This window comes from Leopardus geoffroyi, chromosome A2 (genome assembly GCF_018350155.1).
Source record: "Leopardus geoffroyi isolate Oge1 chromosome A2, O.geoffroyi_Oge1_pat1.0, whole genome shotgun sequence".
Lineage (NCBI taxonomy): Eukaryota > Metazoa > Chordata > Mammalia > Carnivora > Felidae > Leopardus > Leopardus geoffroyi.
Window position 1 is genome coordinate 8,923,142 of NC_059331.1, and position 22,168 is coordinate 8,945,309.

At 47.0% G+C, this 22,168-nt stretch overlaps 1 protein-coding gene across 4 annotated transcripts in view; it reads left to right on the top strand.

Moving 5' to 3' along the window:
• Positions 1-22,168, top strand: part of LOC123605325 (zinc finger protein 791-like) — a 45,658-nt gene continuing 23,490 nt past the window's right edge. Inside the window, exon 1 of one of the 4 annotated variants that reach the window (XM_045492052.1) lies at positions 1-179. In XM_045492052.1, the coding sequence (XP_045348008.1) occupies positions 177-179 (3 nt within the window). In that variant the 5' untranslated portion in view covers positions 1-176. Of the gene's footprint in view, positions 180-20,651; positions 20,885-22,168 lie in introns of those variants that run through there. The other 3 variants (XM_045492054.1, XM_045492051.1, XM_045492053.1) reach the window with 3 other exon arrangements.

Genomic DNA, 22,168 nt, shown 5'->3' on the forward strand with positions numbered 1-22,168 from the left:
GTGGGTGTGGCGACGCCCCGCAGCCCCCTGGAAGCTGGAGGCCTGGCTCCGGTTCGCTTCTCACCTGCGCTTAAAAGGTCCCAGGTGGCTCTGCTGCAGCGTTAATCGCGCAGTGACCTGCACCTGCCGCGGGAGCAGCGGGCACGACGACGCCGGGCGACCCGAGAAGCCGGGAGATGGTGAGTGTGCGGGGCCGGGTGTGCCAGGACGGGGCGGAGTCCCCGAGTACCCCGAGTCCCCGGTGGCGCCGCTCCGACCTCAGTCCCCCTCCGCGCGCGGCCTGCGGGCTGTGCGGGCAGCCGGGACCCCGCGGCGTCCTGTCCCGTCATTGCGCGCGGCCGCGTCTCTCCCGATCCGTGCGGTGACCACGGGGGGAGGGGGGGAGTCGTCAGGGGACAGTCGTGACTCCGTCTCCGGGATTCGTACGCGGGAGGTGCTGTGGTCTGTGGGGTCCCCAGCCCTTCCTGTCTCCCCAGGGGCACCCGTTTTCTCCGGAGTGTTCCAGATGTTGGGGAAACAGAGTCTCAAATCCACGACCCTTTCCCCCAGCCTAGCTCTTCCTAAGGCCAGCAATAAATCCCTGTTTTTCCAGATCCTACCCCGCCTCCCCAGACGCCAACTTCCCCTCTCCAGTTCACAGCCTCAGTATCAACTATGTGTCCTCCGGGGTGCATTTCAAACTGACGCAGCGTACACATTATATGGATGGGCCATTTGAAACGCTTGTGATTTTTGTCTGGATGTTTTACACGAGAGGGAAGCAGACAGTAAGCACCTGGAGCTACGTTTTAGGAACTCCTGTGCCCCTCCCCTCAGGACCTTTCCTGGGCACAGGCATGTTGCGCGAACTCCTTTGGGTGGGCGTTCCTCTCTGAGACTTTCCTGGGTGATCTGCCCTGTGAGCACTGCCCATCCCTAGGTTTGTCACCTTGATAACACTCAGTCACTTTTTTTTGGTGTCCAGTTTTCAATTAAATGTAAAATGTATTTAAGTGATAGATTGAGAAAGACCATATTAAATATTTCCGAAGAGGGAAGACAAAGGTGAATTTCAGCTGTATATACATACGTATATACATATATATACACGTATATGTGTGTGTGTGTGTGTGTGTGTGTATATATATATACAATTTTACTATCACATCGCATGTGTTGACATTTCTTGTTTCTCGTTTTTCTTCCCGAGTCGTTGCAGTAATAGTCTGAGGTCTGTTTTGTTGCCGTTTTTTTTTAATTTTTGTAAAAATGTTCATTTCTGAGACAGAGCATGAGTGGGGGAGGGGCACAGAGAGAGGGAGACACAGAATCCCAAGCAGGCTCCAGGCTCTGAGCTGTCAGCACAGAGCCCGACGCGGGGCTCGAACTCACAAAGCGTGAGATCATGGCCTGAGCCGAAGTGGGGGTCGCTCAACCGGCTGAGCCACCCAGGTGCCCCACTGTTGTTTTTTGTTGTTGTTGTTTTGTTTTTTGGTGAGGGGGAAGGAGAGCAATTTCAACTATAATTCCAGCACTTTGAGCATTCAAGTCCGATTAATTGTTTATAGGACAATTTCTTGCCATGGAAGTAATGTCTACTATCCTTATTTTATGAAAGTAATAAATACTTACGGATTTTCTTGTTGAACTAGAAAAATGCCTTACAAGTTTCTCCATCTTTTCTACATAAAATTGGGTTTGTGTGATCTTCCTAGATTCTTCATATACTGGGTTTGTGTCGTTAAAAATATTCCTATAGTCCAAAGCAATGTGACAGAAGCCTATGGCTGGCGACCTAAGCTAGGCTCCCCGCCCCCTTCCTCACAGAGTCTGCAAAGGGAAATACCTTCAAGGCCCAGCTGGTTCTTCCTGAGGAGCCTCTGCAGGTGTTTTTACCTGCTCACACCCACCTCAGAAGGAGGCTTGTCTTTCTTTTTAAAATGTTTATTTATTTTTGAGAGAGAGAGAGAGAGAGAGAGCAAGTGGGGAAGAACAGAGAGAGAGGGAGACACAGAACCCGAAGCAGGCTCCAGGCTCTAGGCTCTGAGCTGTCAGCACAGAGCCCGATGTGGGGCTCAAACCCTTGAACTGTGAGATCGTGACCTGAGCTGAAGTCGGACGCTCAACGTACTGAGCCACCCAGGTGCCCCCAGAAGGAGCCTTTATATGGAGAGAAGCTACAGAGCCTGGAAAGCTGGGGATGCTTATGCACAAAGGGGTGGGGAGGAGATGCCCTTTCTAGGTAAGTGTGGATCCCTTGGTCCTGTGTCTAGACCCAGGTTGGAGTTTTGCATCCACATGTAAGTGCACGGAGTGTCATTTGTTTGTATTGAGAAAGCCTGTGAAAGTCAGGAGGTCTGTGTCCGGGCTAGGGCTCGTGAGTTTGGGAGTTCATTTGGGTAACAACCTACAAGTGAATCCTGCTGAGAGTTTCCTCACTTGGAGAACAGCAGCCTTAGGGAGAGAGGGGTTCCACTAGGCCCCGGGGGAGGGAGGGAGTTCAGGGGTCCCAGGGTTCATTCCTGTGGCTGCTCAGGTATCCTTCCTCCCCCCGCCCCACTCCCTACCTTAGCAGGGATCTTCCAACTCCGGGGATTCTGTCTCCACTGGAAGTGTCTGGAGTGTGTTTAAAACTCTCTGGGGGCGCCTGGGTGGCACAGTCGGTTAAGCGTCCGACTTCAGCCAGGTCACGATCTCGCGGTCCGGGAGTTCGAGCCCCGCGTCAGGCTCTGGGCTGACGGCTCAGAGCCTGGAGCCTGTTTCCGATTCTGTGTCTCCCTCTCTCTCTGCCCCTCCCCCGTTCATGCTCTGTCTCTCTCTGTCCCAAAAATAAATAAACGTTGAAAAAAAAAAAAAACTCTCTGACTGTGACTTTCCTTCTGTCCTGTGAGGAGCTGCCTGCTCGTCTGTGCTGAGCTCAATATTTATGCTTCTTTTCTCCGGATTCCGTTAATGGATTGAGTATTGCAGTCCTTTGCTTCTAGTTTCCCTTAGCACTTTAATTTTGCTGCCTGTGGGAGAAATAACATTTTTTTTGGTTAGTTTCTTGGGCTTGAAAATGTAAGTTGATTGAGAGAGATGATGGCAGTAAGACAGGAAAACTGCAGAACTAAATAGAACTTTTTGTTCCTTTTAGGCAAAGGTTTGAGATGAATGTGCTTGAGCTTCCTGGTACAATTTTTCATTTTTACATCAGTGTTTACGCATGTCCTTAGGGGACAGTGGCATTTAAAAGGGTAAAGGGGATGCCTGGGTGGCTCAGACTCTTGTTCGGCTCAGGTCATGATCTCACAGTTCATGGGATCGAGCCCTAGGTCATTGGGCTCTGCCCTGACAGCACAGAGCCTGCTTGGGATCATCTCTCTCTCTCTCTCTGCCCCTCTTCCCACTTGCATGCGCTGTCTGTCTCTGTCCCCCTCTCGGTCTCCAAATAAATAAATAAAAGGGTAAAGAAAGTGAATTCTTATTTTAATTGATGTGAGGAAAGCTACTTATAGCTTATGTAAGTCTTTGAAAATCCAATGCATTTAAGGACCTAAATTCCAACCCCTATCGCATTAGAATATGCTACTTATTACTGGAAATAACTCCAGTGTTGAACTAAGGGAAGGACAAACTATGATGCCACATGTCCTTCTACTTAGAGATTTAGGGGTGCCTGGGTGGCTCAGATGGTTAAGCATCCCACTCTCGATTTTGGCTCAGGTCATGATCTACAGTTCGTGAGTTTGAGCCCTGAATCAGGCTCTGTGCTGACAGCGAGGAGCCTGCTTGAGATTCTCTCTCTCTCTCTCTCTCTCTCTCTCTCCCTCTCCCTCTCCCTCTCCCTCTCCCTCTCCCTCTCCCTCTCCCTCTCCCTCTCTCCCTCTCTCCCTCTCTCCCTCTCCCCCCCTCCCTCCCTCTCAAAATAAACACTTGAATTAAAAAGAAAAAGATTTGAAAATATTCATTTTTTTATGGTCTCACTTTTGTAACTGGGTTTAAAGGAATTCAATCTGTGGCACCTGGCTGGCTCAGCTGGTGGAGCGTGCGACCCTCGATCTCAAGGTTGTGGGTTCGAGCCCTATGTTGGGTATAGAGATTACTTAAAAATAAAACCTTTAAAAAAGAAGGGAATTAAATCTTAGAATGGTTTCCTATGTACAAAAGTTAAAATTGAATAAAGACTGCTAACTAGTAAAACACAGTGTCTGCCAACTTCTATTTTAAGTATATCTGTGAGATAGAAAGTTTAACATAAGAAAACTCACTGTCCAAACATCCTGCTCCCCTCCAGTGCTGTGACTCCAGCCATCTCCAAATACACACTGTCGATCATTTCATGAACTTCCTGTTGGTGTTAGTTTTTTATATAGAAATAAGCCATGTCTATATAGAAATAAGTAGAAATATTCTTCTTACCCATGTGTGTCCTTATAATCAGCCAGACTCCACATCTTTTCATGTTTGCTGACCGCTTACTCCTCACCACCCCCTCCCTTTCCCTTATCTCCACCACCTGGACAAAGCGACAAGACAATCCAGAGGCTCAGGATGCCTGGGTGGCTCGGTCAGTTGGGCGTCAGGCTTCAGCTCAGGTCACGACCTCACGGCTCGTGGGTTCGAGCCCCGCGTCGGCCTCTGCGCTGACAGTTCGGAGCCTGGAGTCTGCTTCGGATTCTGTGTCTCCCTCTGTCCCTGTCCCTCCCCTGCTCATGCTCTGTCTCTCTTTCTCTCTCTCTCACTCTCAAAAATAAATGCACATAAAAAAAAAAGTCCAGAGGCTCCCTTCTATGGCACTGGCCTCAGATTCCAAGCACACAAGTCCCTGTGTGCAAAACTCTTGCCCTGGCCCCACCCCCGACAAATATTCTTTGCTTGACCAAACTTGTGTCAGGCTCCTAAACCTTCTCGTAGGTCTATCTGGGTAGCTCCCTGTAAAATTCAGTTTTAGCAAGAACCCTGCTAGGTCAGCTGAACCAGAATCCTTCCCACCCCCTCCATGTCTGACCACCCTTGATAGCTGATCAAGTTCCTCCCCACCACCCCCCCCCCTTATCCCCCAGTTGAAAGTGATCACCCTGGCCTGTCTTCAGGCCTAATCCTGTTAGGTCGTTTTAGCCAGAACCCTCTTACCCCTGATTTTTCTCTGAGTCCTTTTCCGTCCACTGACCTCCACCCTGTTCTCTGGCCGTGAACTCCCACCTGCCCATGCTGTGTCCAGAGTTGAACCCCATCTCGTTTCTCATCCCCTGTGAAACTCCCATCACAGGTGTCTCTACACCCGTCACGATGGTTCTGAATGAAACCATCTTAAACTCATGTGCTCTCCCATCTTTGACAAGTGCCACTGAATGTTTTTTCACTAACCCCCCAGCCACAATGAAACCCCATTCCAGGCTCCTTTCCTTGGTTTCTGAAGCCAGTTCAGAGCTGCTTGAGAGACTGACCCTGCCCTCCCCTCCCCTGGATCTCAATTATGTGAGTCATGTGAGGCCTAAGCCTTTTCCTACCCTCCTGGTGTATGGGGGTGGGCCTCAGTCTTAATGCAGGAACCGCGTATCTGCATGTGACCATATCAGGTGGCCATGAGCAGCATGTCCAGACAAGACCACTGCCCCCGGGTCTGTGTTCTCTTACTCTGACTTGCTCACCTGCTCTGCTCCATGACCGTGGCATGTCCCGTGGGCTGCTAGGTCTTGGGGAGCTCATGTTATATGCTGTGCTGCCCTGTCTTGGGGCAAGCCTACCAACCCGAAGTTCTCGATTCAACCGACCAGAGTTCTAGGATTCCTAGGCCTTTCAGAGCAAAATTGGGGCCCTCCTTACAGTGGTCCTGGGTTAATGTGTTTGCAGAGATTTATCTGTGCGTCAGAAGGAAGCTGTGATAGAGGCAGAGTTGGCCCTGAGATATCCCCGGGGGTGGGGGTGGGAGAGAGGACTATGCAAGAGGAGGCCATATCAAGAGGTCACTCCTGAAACAGCTCCCATTTAAAAAGAGGAAGAGGTGGGTGCCTGGGTGGCTCAGTCGGTTCAGTGGTCCGACTCTTGCCTTCTGCTCAGGTCATGATTTCACAGTTGTGGGGTTGAGCCCCGAGTCGGTCTCTGAACGTGGAGCCTGCTTTGGATTCTCTTTCTGTCTGTCTGTCTCTCTGTTCATTCTTGCACTCTCTCAATAAATAAACTTGAAAAAGAGGAGAAGAGAGGAGAAAGGCAGTCATTAGAATGTGGGGTAAGTCCTGACCCCACATGCCAGAGGACTCACCAGGATCTTAAACGCCTCTGCTGCTGCCTCCCTGTCCGTATTGCAGCAATGACTGTGACCCACAAGGTTCTAGAGGACAATACCCCCGGCCTCACTGCGGCACAGCAAAGGTATCAGCTGAAACTGACTTAGGTCCGGGATCTTTTTTTTTTTTTTTTTTTTTTTTAATTTTTTTTTTTCAACGTTTATTTATTTTTGGGACAGAGAGAGACAGAGCCTGAACGGGGGAGGGGCAGAGAGAGAGGGAGACACAGAATCGGAAACAGGCTCCAGGCTCTGAGCCATCAGCCCAGAGCCCGACGCGGGGCTCGAACTCACGGACCGCGAGATCGTGACCTGGCTGAAGTCGGACGCTTAACCGACTGCGCCACCCAGGCGTCCCAAGGTCCGGGATCTTTAAAACCTATACGCCAACAAGTCGTCACAGGGGAGTTTCCTGATGGCACTGATTTGAGGCTCTCTGGAGGAAAAAATATACAAACATCAGGGTAGTCTCTTTCTCTGCCCTTCCCCCACTCGCACTCAAAAATACAAAACATTAAAAAATTTTTAATTAAATAAAAATTAAAAAATAAATATCAGGGTAGAGAGGACCCTCCTTTCCCTGAAGTTCATCCAGTGACCAAAAAAAAAAAAAAACCCAAAAAGCAAAATCGGGAAGGACAGGTGGGAAGGAACAAAAGAGAAAAATACTAAAAGGTCCACAATTTTACCAAATTGGAAATCCAAAATATGCTAAAGGAAGAATTTACACAACAAAAAAGATTGCAGGGCACTATACAAACCCTTTAAAAGACACAGGGTTTGGGGGCCTCTACAACACAGATTCCGAATTAATTTTGCCAACTGCTTCAATGCATTAATTCCAAAACCTTCATGCAAAGGATACTAAGGCTCAAATTCTATCCCAGAAAATTTAAGCAAGTTACCCCTGATAATGTAGGGGAGTTCCTGAGTATAAATTAGGGGACAAATAGATATATCTCACCTTAACCCTTTCCTCAGTTTCTTGCCAGGTACATAGTTCTGGAAGAGGCGACTTTTCTATCTTCAGTATGATGTTAGCTGTGCATTTGTCATATATGGCTTTTATGCTATTGAGGTACATTCTTTTTTTTTTTTTTAAGTTTCTTTATTTATTTTGAGATAGAGATCATGTGCAAGTGGGGTAGGGGCAGAGAGACAGGGAGAGAGAGAATCCCAAGCAGGCCCATGCAGGACCTGATCTCATGACCCTGAAATCCAACTGAGCCACCTAGGTGCCCCGAGGTACATTCTTTCTCTACCTAATTTGTTTTATTTCATCATTAAAGGATGTTGGATGTTATCAAATGCCTCCCCTGCACCTGCTGAGATGATCATATGACTTTTCTCTTTCATCTTGTTAATTGGGTATATCACATGTATTGATTTGCATATGTTGAACCATCCTTGCATACCAGGGATAAATTCACTTGATCAAGTTGTATAAGCCTTTTAGTGTGCTGTTGAATTTTTTTTTTTTAATTTTTTTTTTTCAACGTTTATTTATTTTTGGGACAGAGAGAGACAGAGCATGAACGGGGGAGGGGCAGAGAGAGAGGGAGACAGAGAATCCGAAGCAGGCTCCAGGCTCTGAGCTGTCAGCACAGAGCCCGACACGGGGCTTGAACTCACAAACTGCAAGATCATGACCTGAGCCAAAGTCGGTCGCCCAACCAACTGAGCCACCCAGGTGCCCCTTAATTTTCTTTCCTTGGAGTGTCTTCGTCTGACTTTGTTATCTATGTAATGATGACCTCAGACACCTGGGTGGCTCAGTTGGCTAAGCATTGATGGTACAGAGCCTGCTTGTGATTCTCTCTTTCCCTCTGTCTCTGCCCCTCCCCCTCTCACACATTGCTGTCTGTCTCAAAATAAATACACTTTTAAAAACTTTAATAGGGGAGTGTGGGTGGCTCTGTCGGTTAAGTGTCCGACTTAGGCTCAGGTTATGATCTCACAGTTCGTGAGTTCGGGCCCTGCGTCAGGCTCTGTGCTGACAGCTGGGAGCCTGAAGCCTGCTTAGGATTCTATGTCTCCCTCTCTCTCTGCCTCTCCCCCGCTCATGCTCTGTCCACCCTTTTTCTCAAAAATAAATAAACATTAAAAAAATTTAAAAAAAACTTTAATGATGGGCACCTGGGTGGCTCAGTTGATTAAGCATCCGACTTCAGCTCAGGTCATGATCTCGCAGTTCACGAGTTTGAGCCCCACATTGGGCTCTGTGCTGACAGCTCAGAGCCTGGAGCCCGCTTCAGATTCTGTGTTTCTGTCTCTCTCTCTGCCCCTCTCCTGCTCACACTCTGTCTTGCTGTTTGTCAAAAATAAATTTTAAAAAATATATTTTTTAAAAAACTTTAAAAAATATGCTGGCCTCATAAAATGATTTTGGAAGTATTTCCTCCTTTCTAATTTGTTGCAAGAGTTTGAGAAGAGTTAGTATGAATTTTTAACTTTTTTTTGAGAGAGAGAGAGACAGAGCATTTGTAAGGGAGGGACAGGGAGAGAAAGAGACACAGAATTGGAAGCAGGCTCCAGGCTCTGAGCTGTCAATACAGAGCCCAACGTGGGGCTCAAACTCTCCAACCGCCAGATCACGACACGAGCCAAAGTTGGATGCTTAACCGACTGAGCTACCCAGGTGCCCCAAGAATTTTTTAAGTGTTGGGTAGAATTCACCAGTGAAGCCATCTGGTCCTGGGCTTTTCTTTGTTGGGAGTTTTTTTTTTTTTTTTTGATTCCTGATTCGATTTCCTTACTCCGTACTGAGTTTTGATTTTCTGTTTCATGATTCAGTCTTAGTAAGTTGTATGTTTAGAGGAATTTATACTTGTAGGTTATCAAATTTGTTAACATATATTTATTCATAGTAGTCTCTTATGATACTTTGAATTTCAGTGCTATCAGTTATAATTTCTCCTTTTTACTTTCTGATTTTATTAATCTTTTCTTCATTTAGCTAAAGGTTTGTCAGCTTGGTTTATCTCTTTCTTTCTTTCTTTCTTTCTTTCTTTCTTTCTTTCTTTCTTTCTTTTTTTACAGTTTTATTTATTTTTGAGTCAGGGAGAGACAGAGCATGAACAGGGGAGGGTCAGAGAGAGGGAGACACAGAATCTGAAACAGGCTCCAGGCTCTGAGCTGTCAGCACAGAGCCGGACGCGGGGCTCGAACTCACAGACCGCAAGATCATGACCTGAGCTGAAGTCGGCCACTCAACCAACTGAGCCACCCAGGTGCCCCATTCTTTATTTTTTTTAAGTTTATTTATTTATTTTGAAAGAGAGAGAGAATGAGCAGGGGACGGGCAGAGCGAGAGGGGGACCGAAGATCTGAAGCAGGCTATGCACTGACAGCAGCGAGCCCGATGCGAGACTTGAAATCACAAACTGTGAGATCATGACCTGAGCCGAAGTCGGACGCTCAACTGACTGAGCCACCCAGGCACCCCTCCAGTCATTATTTCTTTAAGCGTTCTGCCATTCTCTCTTCTTCTGGAATTTCCATTATGTGCGTATTGTTTATTTTACAGGTGTCCCCTAAGTCTCATAACCTTTCTTCACTCCTTTTTGTTCATTTTTCTTTTCTTCTCCTTCATCTGTATGATTTCTAATGACTGGTCTTCAAGTTCACGGATTCTCTCATCGTATTCATCAAGTCAGCTCTTGAGCCTCTCTGTTTGCATTTCTTTTTTTCATTTCACTGTTCCTTCAGTGCTGGAATTTCTATTTGGGTTCTTTATGATTTCTACTCCCTGCCACACTTCTTGCTTTGTTCATGTATTGTTTTCTTGATTTCATGGAGTTGTCTGTAGAGGCTGCTTTTGGACAACAGGCTTGTGCAATGGAAACATGATCAAGGCAGAAGAGCCCAAAGTGACCCCAACCCCCCTGGCTGAATACAGCCGGGCCCGTCAGGCCACCCATCTCAAAATATCCATAGTCCCTAACTGACCAATGGGCTACTTAGCTCTAGGCACAGTTACCAAAGAAGGGAAAATTCCATATGTCACTATACCCCCTTACCTTCCCTCTCTAACAACAGCCCCCGTTCCCAGCCTCCTTTGCTGTCCTGCCTGCTGCTGCCTTGCAGTGTATTCGATAAACTTCTTCATTCTGCCTCGGGTGAATCCTTTCAACTGTCCGCACCACTGGCTTCCACCCGATTGTCACCCCACGCTTGGGGGTCCCCATCTGATCGAGAGAGACACCACATTGTCTATCTGGGCTCTTGTGAAGTTTTCTGAGCTTTCTTGGAACAATTATATCAGGCAACTTGCAGATCTCTATTTCTATTGGATAGGTTACTAGAAAATTGTTGTGTTCCTTTGTTGGCATCATTTTTCCTTTGTGTGTGTGTGTGTGTGTGTGTGTGTGTGTGTGTGTTCGTTCCTTGAATTCCTTGAAGTCTCACGTTGGTGTCTTTGCACGTGAGGAAGTAGCCACTTTCTCCAGTCTTTACTAACTCACTTTGGGAGAGAAACACCGTCACCAGTCAGCCCAGCTAGGGATTCTGAGGCTCTCTCGGATCTTTTCTACTGATGTACCTGCTTCATACCTCCAGCCCCCTCATTAGGGGTAATTCTGAAGATTATACACCTTCTTTCGATCCCTCAAAGCCAGGCCAGGTGCTGAGAGCTTCCTTTTTGTTTCCCCTAGGGTGGTACCCTGAAATGCTCAAGTTGGTGCATTCTTTTCTCTTTTTTTCAAAGTTTTTTTTTTTTTTTTTTTAATTTAAACGATCTCTGTACCCAATGTGGGGCTCGAACTCGCAATCCTGAGATCAAGAACTGCATGCTCTACCAACTGAGCCAGCCAGGTGCTCCTGTGCACCTTTTTCTAATCCCACTGAGTTGAGCCCTCTGAATGCATGTGCTTACAAGACATTAAGAGGCTTGTACTCACTGTCTGGGCTACAAGGGAGCGGATCATATGGGTGGGAGTGAGGTGTATGGAGTATTGGGTGTGCCCATGGGCCATTTGGGAGTGTCCACGGGCATTGCCTCCAAAGTGGCTGAAACGCAAGCATCCAGATCGAATATGCAAGCACTTAGTAGGACCCGCAGCCATTTGTTGAGTTCCGAGCTCTGGTTGCCTTAGGTCTTTCCAAGTCCTTCCTTGCTCCCAGCCTTCCAGCCACTCAGCCGTGTTGATATCCTCAGTATTTTCGGTGAGACAGGAAAGTGGTGAGCCTTCTGAACAGCATCCCACACCACCGGGGGAATCCAAGTTCTCTCTTATAACGTTTCACTTTCCCCATGGGGGGAATTATGGGCCAACACCGTCTCTCTTGGGAAGGAGCTGTGCTGCCTTTGGGGAGAAGGTGACACAGGTAAAATAAAACCACTCTTCTTACCTCCTCATGGGGTCTATTCTCAGAGTTTTTGCTCCTTCGGGGTGCGTGAAGTGGACCACTGGAAATTTCCGCAGAGGTACTCTCATCATTGGGTGGCTTTCAAAATCGGTGCCTGGCGGGGATATGACAGTAGAAAACTTCTATTCCACCATCTTCCACTCTCTTATTGACCCATATGATATTTTGGTGTGTGGAGATTTCCCAACCATTGTTCTGTTATTGATTTCCAAGTTAATATAATTTTGGTTTACAAGCATAATTTTCTTTTTCTTTCTTTCTCTCTTTCTCTCTCTTTCTTTCCCTTTCTTTCCTTCTTTCCTTTCCTTTCTTTCCTTCCTCCCTTCCTCCCTTCCTTCCTTCCTTCCTTCCTTCCTTCCTTCCTTCCTTCCTTCCTTCCTTCCTTCCTCTCCGAGTTTGTTAGGGTGTGTTTTATGGCCCAGAATGTGGTCTGGTTTGGTGGACGGTCTACATGAACCTCAGAAGAATGTTTGGATGAGGTGTTGCATAGGTTTCAATGAAAGCCACTTGCCTGATGGTGTTAACAGTGTCCTTCATTATCTCTGCCTGTTGGACCTGCTAATTACTGACGGGGGCTGGTGTTGGAATCTCTGTAGTAACGGGTTCAATTATTTCTTCTTAGAGTTCTTTCAGTTTTTGCCTCGTGTGTTTTGCCCCACTGTTACACACATACCCTTGAAGGAGTGCTGTGTCTTCTTGGAGACTTGACCCCTTTATCATTATGTAATGCTCCAGAGGTAATATACCTATACCAGCTTTCTTGTGTTCAGTGTTGGCATGCCATGGTATATCTTTTCCCATCTCTTACTTTTAATCTATGTGAATCTTTGTATGTAAAGCGTGACCCTTGTAGACAACATGTAATTGTTATTTTATTATCCACTGAGACAGTTTTTGTCTTTCCCTTGTATTTAGACCACTAATGTTTAAGAAGATTGTTTGATTAAACTCTAGGGGCACTGGGATGACTCAGTTGATGGAGCTTCCAACTTTGGCTCAGGTTATGATCTCGCAGTTCACGAGTTCAAGCCCCGCGTCGGGCTCTGCGCTGACAGCTCGGAGCCTGGAGCCTGCTTCGGATTCTGTGTCTCCTTCTGTCTCTGCCCCTCCCTCACCCGTGCTCTCTCTGTCTCTCAAAAATAAATAAGCATTTTAAAAAAAACCTATATATTTTATTGTTTCCCATTTGCTGCCTTTGTTCTTTCTTTGTTTTCTACTTTTTTCTTCCTTCTCTGCCTTTTATTGAACATTTTACCACATTTCATTTCTTCCGCTCTCCCAGCATATCATTATACCTTTTTTAGTTGTTAGGCTCGAGTGTTGATGTATATTTACAGGTAGCCCAAGCCCTCTCTGAAGCAACACTTTACCATGCTCTGGATGAGGAAGTACCTCATAACAGAGTATTTCCAATTCTTCCCTCCCTGTCCCTTGTGACATTGCTGTCATTCATTTTTGTTTATAAGGTCTATGCACTGAAAATACTGCTATTATGGCTTTGAACAAAGTGTTATTTGTCAGATTAAATACAAACAGCAAAAGCACGTCCTTGAATTTTACCTTCGCTGATTTCTTCTCTAACATTCTGCCTTTCTTTATTATTACCTTCTTCCCGATGAGTTTCTTTTTTCTTAATTTTTTAAATGCTTATTTATTTTTGAGAAAGAGTGCAAGCAGGGGAAGGGCAGAGGGAAAGGGAGACACAAAATCCAAAGCAGACTGCAGGCTCTGAGCTGTCAGCGCAGAGCTGGACAGGGGGCTCAAACCCACGGACCGTGAGACCAGGACCTGAGCTGAAGTTGGACGCTTAACCGACTGAGCCACCCAGGTGCCCCCTGACGAGTTTCTTTTAACATTCCTTGGGAAGCAGGTTTTACTGATGACAAACTCCCTCAAGTTTTGTTTGTCTCAGAAAATCTTTTTTTCTCAGTCATGTTTTTTAAGTTTATTTATTTATTTTGAAGGAGAGAGAGCACGCACGTGTGCACTACGAGCTGGGGAGGGGCAGGGAGCGAGGGGGAGAGAGAATCCCAAGCGGGCTGCATGCTGTCAGTACACAGCCTGATGTGGGGCTTGAACCCACGAATCATGAGATCATGACCTGGGCTGACACCAAGAGTCGGACGCTGAACCGACTGAGCCACCCAGGCACTCTTTTCCCTCACTTTTGAAGGATAATTTTGTTTGACACAGAATTGTAGCTGGGTGTTTTTTTTTTTTTTTTTCTTTCAACGCTTTCTATTTAACAAAACTGTTTTCCTACTTGCATGGTTTCTGAAAAGAAGTCAGATTTAATTCTTTTCTTTCTTTCTATATAATGAAGGTTTTCTCCCCCTAGTTTCTTTCAAGATTTTCTCTTTGCCTTTTCCCCTCAACTTTGAATATGACATTTCCAGGTGTGCATTTCTAGGTTTTTATCCTCTTTGGTGATCCCTGGGCTTCCTGGATCTGTAGTTTGGTGTCTAACATTAGTTTGGGTACTATTGTTTGACTTCTGGCCCCTGTTCCTTTCTGGTTTTCTTCTCCTTCATGTATTCCAATTATGTTTATGTTACACCTTGTAGAATTGTCCCACATTTCTTAGATTTGTTTTGCCTTTTTCGTTTATTCTCTTTGCATTTCAGTTTTGGAAATTCTATTGACATTTCTTTTTTTTTTTATTTTTTTTCTTTTTTTTTTTTTTATATATGAAATTTATTGTCAAATTGGTTTCCATACAACACCCAGTGCTCACCCTTTTTTTTCTTTTCTTTTTTTTTTTTAATATATGAAATTTATTGTATTGACATTTCTTCAAGCCCACTGAATCCTTCCTCACATACTTGCACTGTATTCAAAAGGCCCCCAAAGGAATTCTTCATTTTTCTTCTATTGTTTTGGGTTTTTTTTTCATTTCATGCATATTTCTTTTGGTTCTTAGTTTTCATCTCTGAGTAGAGTATCTACGGGGCGCCTGGGTGACCCATTTGGTTGAGTGTCCGACTTTGGCTCAGGTCATGATCTCGTGGTTTGTGAGTCAAGGCGCCCATCAAGCTCGGTGCTGACAGCTTGGAGCCTGCAGCCTGCTTCGAATTCTGTGTCTACCTCTCTCTCTGCCCCTCCCCTGCTCATGCTCTGTCTCTCAATAATAAAGAAACGTTAAAAAATTTAAAAACAATTTTTTTTAAGAATAAAAACAAAAGGGGCGCCTGGGTGGCTCAGTCGGTTAAGCGTCCGACTTCCACTCAGGTCACGATCTCGTGGTCCGTGAGTTCGAGCCCCGCGTCGGGCTCTGGGCTGATGGTTCGGAGCCTGGAGCCTGCTTCCAATTCTGTGTCTCCCTCTCTCTCTGCCCCTCCCCCGTTCATGCTCTCTGTCTCAAAAATAAATAAACATTTAAAAACAAAAAACAAAAAAGATTACTTATCTGTTCTTGCATGTTATCCACTATTTCTTATTAAAACACTTAGCATATTTTTTGTTAATTTTTTTTAGAAAAAAAAATTTTTTTTTAAATTTTTTTTTTCAACGTTTATTTATTTTTGGGACAGAGAGAGACAGAGCATGAACGGGGGAGGGGCAGAGAGAGGGAGACACAGAATCAGAAACAGGCTCCAGGCTCTGAGCCATCAGCCCAGAGCCCGACGCGGGGCTCGAACTCACGGACCGCGAGATCGTGACCTGGCTGAAGTCGGACGCTTAACCAACTGCGCCACCCAGGCGCCCCTAGAAAAATTTTTAACGTTTATTCATTTTTAAGGGACAGAGCGTGAGCTGGGGAGAGGCAGGGAGAGGAATCACAGGATCTGAAGCAGGCTCCAGGCTCTGAGCTGTCAGCACAGAGCCCGATGCAGGGCTCAAACTCATGAACCATGAGTTCATGATCTGGGCTGAAGTCAGACACTTAACCTACTGAGCCACCCAGGCACCCCTAATTTTTTAAATTAATTAATTTTTTAATTTAAACTTTTAATGTTTATTTTTGAGAGAGAGCATGAGTGAGGGAGAGACAGAGAGAGAGGGAGACACAGAATTCGAAGCAGGCTCCAGGCTCTGAACTGTCAGCACAGAACCTGACGCAGGGCTCAAACTCATGAGCTGTGAGATCATGACTCGAGCCAAAGTCAGATGCGTAACCAACTGAGCCACCTAGGCGCCCCTTAATTTATTTTTTGAGAGACAGAGCTAGCAGGGGAGGGGCAGAGAGAGAGAGAGGGCGGGGGGGAGAGAGAGAATCCCAAGTAGGCTCTACCCTGTCAGCACAGGGCCCGATGCAGGCCTCGAACTCACGAACCATGAAATCATGACCTGAGCCAAAACCAAGAGTCGGACGCTTAACCGATTGAACCACCCAGTGACCCCAAAAGTGCTTAGCATATTAATCATGGTTGCTTTATGTCTCTGGTCTAATAATTGTAACATATCTGCTACATCTGAGTCGAGTTCTTTTACTTGTATAATCTCTTCAAACTGTGTATTTTAATGATGTTGTTGCTGTTGTTGTTCAATGCCAGGCACGATGTACTGTGAAAAAGGAACTGAGGTAAATAGGCCTTTGGTGTGAGGGTTTGTGTTTATCTGACTAGGGTTTAGGTTGTGTTTACTCTCTGTTGCAGCTGCCAAAGGCTAAAATGCTCTCAGGTGTCCTTTTGTCACCCATGTTATCTTTGGGGGTACTATAGAGACTTCTTTAAGTTCTGAAATGTACAGTTCTTTGTTTATTCCACGGTTGTTAAATGGGAGTTTTCTGATGGAATGTCTTGGGTGGAGAGAAGTGTTCTATAGTCTTGATGTCACTATTTTAATGATCACATGTCTCTGGGCTGTGACCTTTGGTATAATAAGAAAAATGTCTGGGGCACCTGGGGTGGCTCAGTTAGTTAAGACCTTGATCTCAGCACGGATCTTAGAACGTTCAGCCCCGCCCCCAACCTGTAGGGAGTGGGGAGGAGCTACAGTTTGAGTGATTCACCAACCACCAATGATTTCATCCCTCGTGCCTAGCTACGCACGGAAACTTCACCCAAACCCTTAAACCTCAGGATTCAGAGAGATGCTAAGCTGGTGAAGACACCAATGTGCTGGGAGGGTGCTGTATCCGGAGAAGGCACGGGAGTTCCCTACCTTCCCCCACCTACTTCGTCCTGCACACCCCTTCCATTGGGCTGTTCCTGACTTGTAGCTTTTATAATAAGCCAGGAATAAAAAATAAAGAGCTTCTATGAGTTCTGGTAGTGTTTCTGCTGAATTAACAAACATGGGAGTGCACCTAGAGAACCTCCCGGGTCGGGGCCTCCCCTTTGCAGGGGGCGGCTGATGCGGCGGGCCCTTTTGTGGGCTGTGCCCTTAAACTGTAGAGTCTGATAGGAACTCTGGTTAGCGTTAGAACTGCATTGAACTGTAGGCCACCCAGCTGGTGTTGGAGAGTTGGGGAAATAGTTTTGGAAAACACACCACACGTTGGCTGTGAGCGGTGAAAAATGACCCGTGAACCTCGCAAGTCTATCTCCGATCCCTACACCCTCACCTTAGGTCAGGCAGAAAGGCTGGGGAGAACTGCAGTTAGTTATTTCCCTCCCTGCCCCCCAGGTGATTCTTGAAAAACCAGTCTTTGGAGGACAGGTCTTGTTAAGAACAGACCATTGTAGGAATGTATCAAAATGGCTGTTATTTTTGGAGAAGGCAGTTTGTACTGTGACCTCAATTCTTTGATAGATCATTGATTTTTTTTTTTTTTAAGCTTACTTGCTTTTACCTGGTAAATATAGAAATGTCACCTTCTGAACTTCTTACGTGCCAGAGAAGAAACCAGAAGTCTCTGACTCCAGTTTTAAATATTTGACTGCTGATATACATTGGGAAAATCCAGTATTATTCTGGAGTAGAGAAAACCCACTTCTTTTCTCCTATGTGTCTCCTTTATATTTCCTGAGAACACTTTACTTCCAACAGTTCTGGTCACCAAACGTGTGTGAGGGTTCCCCCCCCCCCCAACTGTGATACCAGCTGGGGGTCCTGTAATTTAACTCAGTCTTGACACTATCCATCTGTAGGCAGTGTAGATCCCTCAGTCCCACAGGACCTCTCCCATCCCAGTTCAGATGCCGGTCACATGTAGTAAGTCCCAACAAGGTTACTCACAACTTCTGTCCTGCTACAAATCAGAGGTTCTCACAATCTCCTGCTTGGGTTCAATTAATTTGTTAGAGCACCTTCCAGAAGTCAGGGAAAACTTACTTACACTTAACCAATTTATTAAAGGATATGATAAGAGATGCAAACGAACGGCCAGGTGAAGAGATAGGTAGGGAGAGTACTTGGAGGGCCCCTACGGACTTGGGGTATGCCACCCTCCCAGTACATGGTTGGGTCCCCCACCCCCAAAGTCTCCAAACCCCATATTACTGGGATTTTATGGAGGCTTACTAATGTAGGCATGATCAATTATTAACTCCATTTCCAGCTTCTCCCCCCTCTCTGGGGGATGGGGGCTGGGCTAAAAATTCCAAGCTCCTAATCGTGGCTTGGACTTCCTGGTGACCAGCCCCCACCCAGGAGCCCACCCAGAGTCGCCTCATTAGAACAAAAGTTTCTCCCAGTGCTGGTATCACTTAGAAATGTACATAGTTTCGGGGCACCCGGGTGTGTCAGTCAGTTGGGCATCCGACTTCGGCTCAGGTCATGATCTCGTGTTCCATGAGTTCGAGCCCCCCATCAGGCTCTGTGCTGACAGCTCAGAGCCTGGAGTCTGCTTCAGATTCTGTGTCTCCTTCTCTGCCCCTCCCCCACTCACACCCTGTCTCTCTCTCTCTCTCTCTCACAAAACATAAACATCAAAAAAAAAATTTTTTTTTAAGAAATTTACATAGTTTCAAGAGCCCTGTGTCAGGGACAGAATTAAAGGCCACATATTAGGCCAAGACTGGCTGTTAGTGCTCTTATCCCTAGGAATTTACAAGTGCCAGTCACCTGGGGCAGAGATATTTCCCATTATCTGACAGATGACTCTTAACATTTTATATCCCTCCCTCTACTCTTTGGGCTCCACATCTGTATAAGGTGATAAGAAAGCCTGGGTGCTCAGCTTTGGCCCTGGCAAGAGAGTCAATCACATAAGTCCCTGCCCATGAGCACAAACTCTCACCCTAGCCACCCTCCAACCAACCTGAATAAAACCCAGGCCGGTCTCCTTCCCTTGCTTTCTCAAAGCATTTCTTGCCTGCTTGAGAAGGCCTGCCTTGCCCTTCCTGGAAACTTCCATTATGAAAGTTAATAAACCTTTTCACACGTTTCTGGTAGGTGCGTTTTAGTCTCTGCTACTCAACCAAACCTTGGTGAGGGGGATGGGAGGGTGGTGGGGATCCTCCTGTCTCTACAGGTTATAGAAGAGGTGACCTGGCATATATATATATATATATATATATATATATATATTACAATATAGTTAGTATGTTTGTTCTAGTAATGCATACTCGTTGATCTTTTCATATCATACCTTTGTTTTGTTTTAAGCAGGTGTTTTTTTATTAAAAAAAAATTTAATGTTTATTTATTTGAGACAGAGGCAGAGACAGAGCATGAGCAGGGGAGGGGCATCGAGAGAGGGAGTCACAGAATTGGAAGCAGGCTCCAGGCTCTGAGCTGTCAGCACAGAGCCCGACAGAGCGCTCGAACTCACAAACGGTGAGATCATGACCTGAGCCGAAGTCAGACGCTCAATCAACTGAGCCACCCAGGCGCCCCTCAAAGCAGGTTTTTTTTTAAGTTTTGGGGCGCCTGGGTGGCGCAGTCGGTTAAGCGTCCGACTTCAGCCAGGTCACGATCTCGCGGTCCGTGAGTTCGAGCCCCACGTCGGGCTCTGGGCTGATGGCTCGGAGCCTGGAGCCTGTTTCCGATTCTGTGTCTCCCTCTCTCTCTGCCCCTCCCCCGTTCATGCTCTGTCTCTCTCTGTCCCAAAAATAAATAAACGTTGAAAAAAAATTTAAAAAATAAATAAATAAATAAAGTTTATCTACTTATTTATGAGAGAGAGAGAGAGAGAGAGCGAGCAGCTCACACGTGCGCAAGCAGGGGAGGGGTAGAGAGAGAGAGAGAATCCCAAGCAGGCTCCTCACTGGCAGTGTGGGGCTCGAACCCAGAAGTGGTGAGATCATGACCTGAGCCCAAATCAAGAGCTGGCGCCAGCCAGGTGCCTCCCCCTTTGATTTTTAAAGTACGTATGATGAGTTTATGTAACTCATTCTTTCTAAATAGACAGTTGGCTTGTTACCAATTTTTTTCTGCCACACCTGAGAATGAAAACTCACACTGCCCCATTACAGAAGAAACAAACTTACAAATTGTTCTTTTTCGACCTTAATAACTTCTTAAAGTCTTTGATCATCCAACATACTGAGAAAAGAGTGTACAAAATGTTTTGTGGTAGGATTTGCTAGTAATACACACATCCTTGGAAGCATCACGAAGATTCCTAACTGTGGGCCGCAGTGAGAGTCTCATGTTGGTTCCCTCCCGGGCTCACCACCGTCCTGCCCCCTAGGTGACCCCGTCCCGACGCTTTGTTCATCCTTTAGACCTTTACTGTCTATTCTTTGCCATCAAGCAGTGTTCTTTCGGTTTTCCTTCTTCCGTCTTTGAACAGAGAAGTATCAACGGAATTACACTGTTAGGTTTTCTCACATGCGAGCACCTGAGGCTTCGGGCCTGGTCTGGGACTGTGGGGCTCAAACCTCCCACCAAGCTCAGTGGCCTCAAGGCTTTGAGAGTCTTTGAAGACCAAAGGAGTGGGGGTTGGGGGCGCGGTGGGCAGACGACTCCCTGCTGGAAAATGATCAAAGACCAACATGGAACCGGACTCATGCTTACGAATGGTGAGGTCACTTGCGCGTGCGCTTGTGAGGAAGGGTCACGGTTCCGTGAGTGGCCTGGCGGCCTCGCGCTTCCCAGCGATGGCCTTGGAGACAACAGGCGGCAGCCCCCTGCCCAAGCAAGGTCGGCTCAAAGACGTGACCTCCGGCCCGCTGTCGCTCAGGCGGGAGGGGGCGGGGCCGTGCGAGCCGTCCAATCAGGGGAGCCGCCGGAGCCGTACGTGCGGGCGACGCGCCGTGGACGCCGTGGACGCCGTGGACGGCGAGGGCTGTGTGCGGTGGCTGCTGTGCGTCCGAGCCTCGCACCCGCTGGCGCCGTCCTTACGGGCTTCGGGAGGTTCCGCCGCGTCCTGGGTCGCCGCGACCTGCGCTGGCCGCGGCAGCCGGATGGTGGGCGACCCAGCACCCCGGAAACCGAGCGATGGTGAGTGTGCGGGGCCGGGAGTCGGGAACCGGGGGCGCGGGACCTGAGCTCGCGGCCGTGACCCCCGGAGTGTGGGGACCCGAGTCCGCTGCCGGCGCGGCACGCAGCGCGGGGCCGGGCGGCAGCCGGGACCCGGGCGTCCCGTCCCGTCGCTGTGCGCGGCCGCGCCTCCCGTAGACTGGGCGATGACCACCGGAGGGTCATCGGGGGACGGTCACGCCTCGGTCTCCGGGGTCCTTGCGCGGGAGGAGCTGTGGTCTGTGGGGTCCCCAGTCCCTCTCTCCCGGGAGGGAGGGGGGGTACCCGTTTTCCCCTCACTTTTCCAGATGTCCGGGGAGTGGGGTCTCAAAGCCACGACCCTGTGCCCCCAGGCTAGCTCTTTGTAAGACTGGAAATAAATGCCTCAATTTCCAGATCCTTCCCTGCATTCCGAAACGCCATCTTCCCTCTCCAGTTCACAGCATCATTATTAACTGTTTGTTCTCCGTGATGCATTGCAAATTACGCAGTATTTTATCGTTTATCTATAGAGCCGCGAATGGCTCTTTTTAAAGACTTTTTTTTTTTTGGCCTGTGAATATTTTACGTAAGAGGAAAGCCGAGAGTAACCACCTGGAATACATAGCATGAAATTCCTTTGCCTCTCCTCCCAGTATCTTTCCTGAGCACAGACATCGTATGGGAAGTCCTTTGGGTGGCGGTTCCTCTTTGGAAACTTCCCTGGGTGCTGTGTCCTGTCAGGATTGCCTCACCTGAGTTTGTGACTGTCTTCAACTTCTTTAAGCCTGCGTTTTCTAATAAGATGTATTTAATCCATAGATCTTGAAAGTATAAAATTCTGCAAAGAGGCAAGAAAGGGGTGAAGTTCAGGGGTGGGGGGAACATTTCCTTGTTTCACCTATTAAAATTTTTGTTTCCTTTTTTTCTTCCCATGAGCAGGTGTAGTAACACTCAGAGAGTTGTCCTTTTGGGTGATTTCAAATGCAATATCAGGACTTAGACTTGTACCACCTCGAAAGGTGTTCAATAATTATTGTTTCCAAGCAGTTTCTTGCCATGGAAATAATAATTAACTGACATATTTATGGTTTTTGAAAGGAGTAGATATTTGTGTGTGTGTGTGTGTGTGTGTGTGTGTGTGTTGTTGAACTAAAAAAATGCCTTACAATTTGCTTCCCTCCCTTACACATACATAAACGCTGGATATGAGCGATTTTTTTTTCACAGTAGGCTTATCACTTTTAAAATGTTACTCGTGGTTCATGGGGCGCCTGGGTGGCGCAG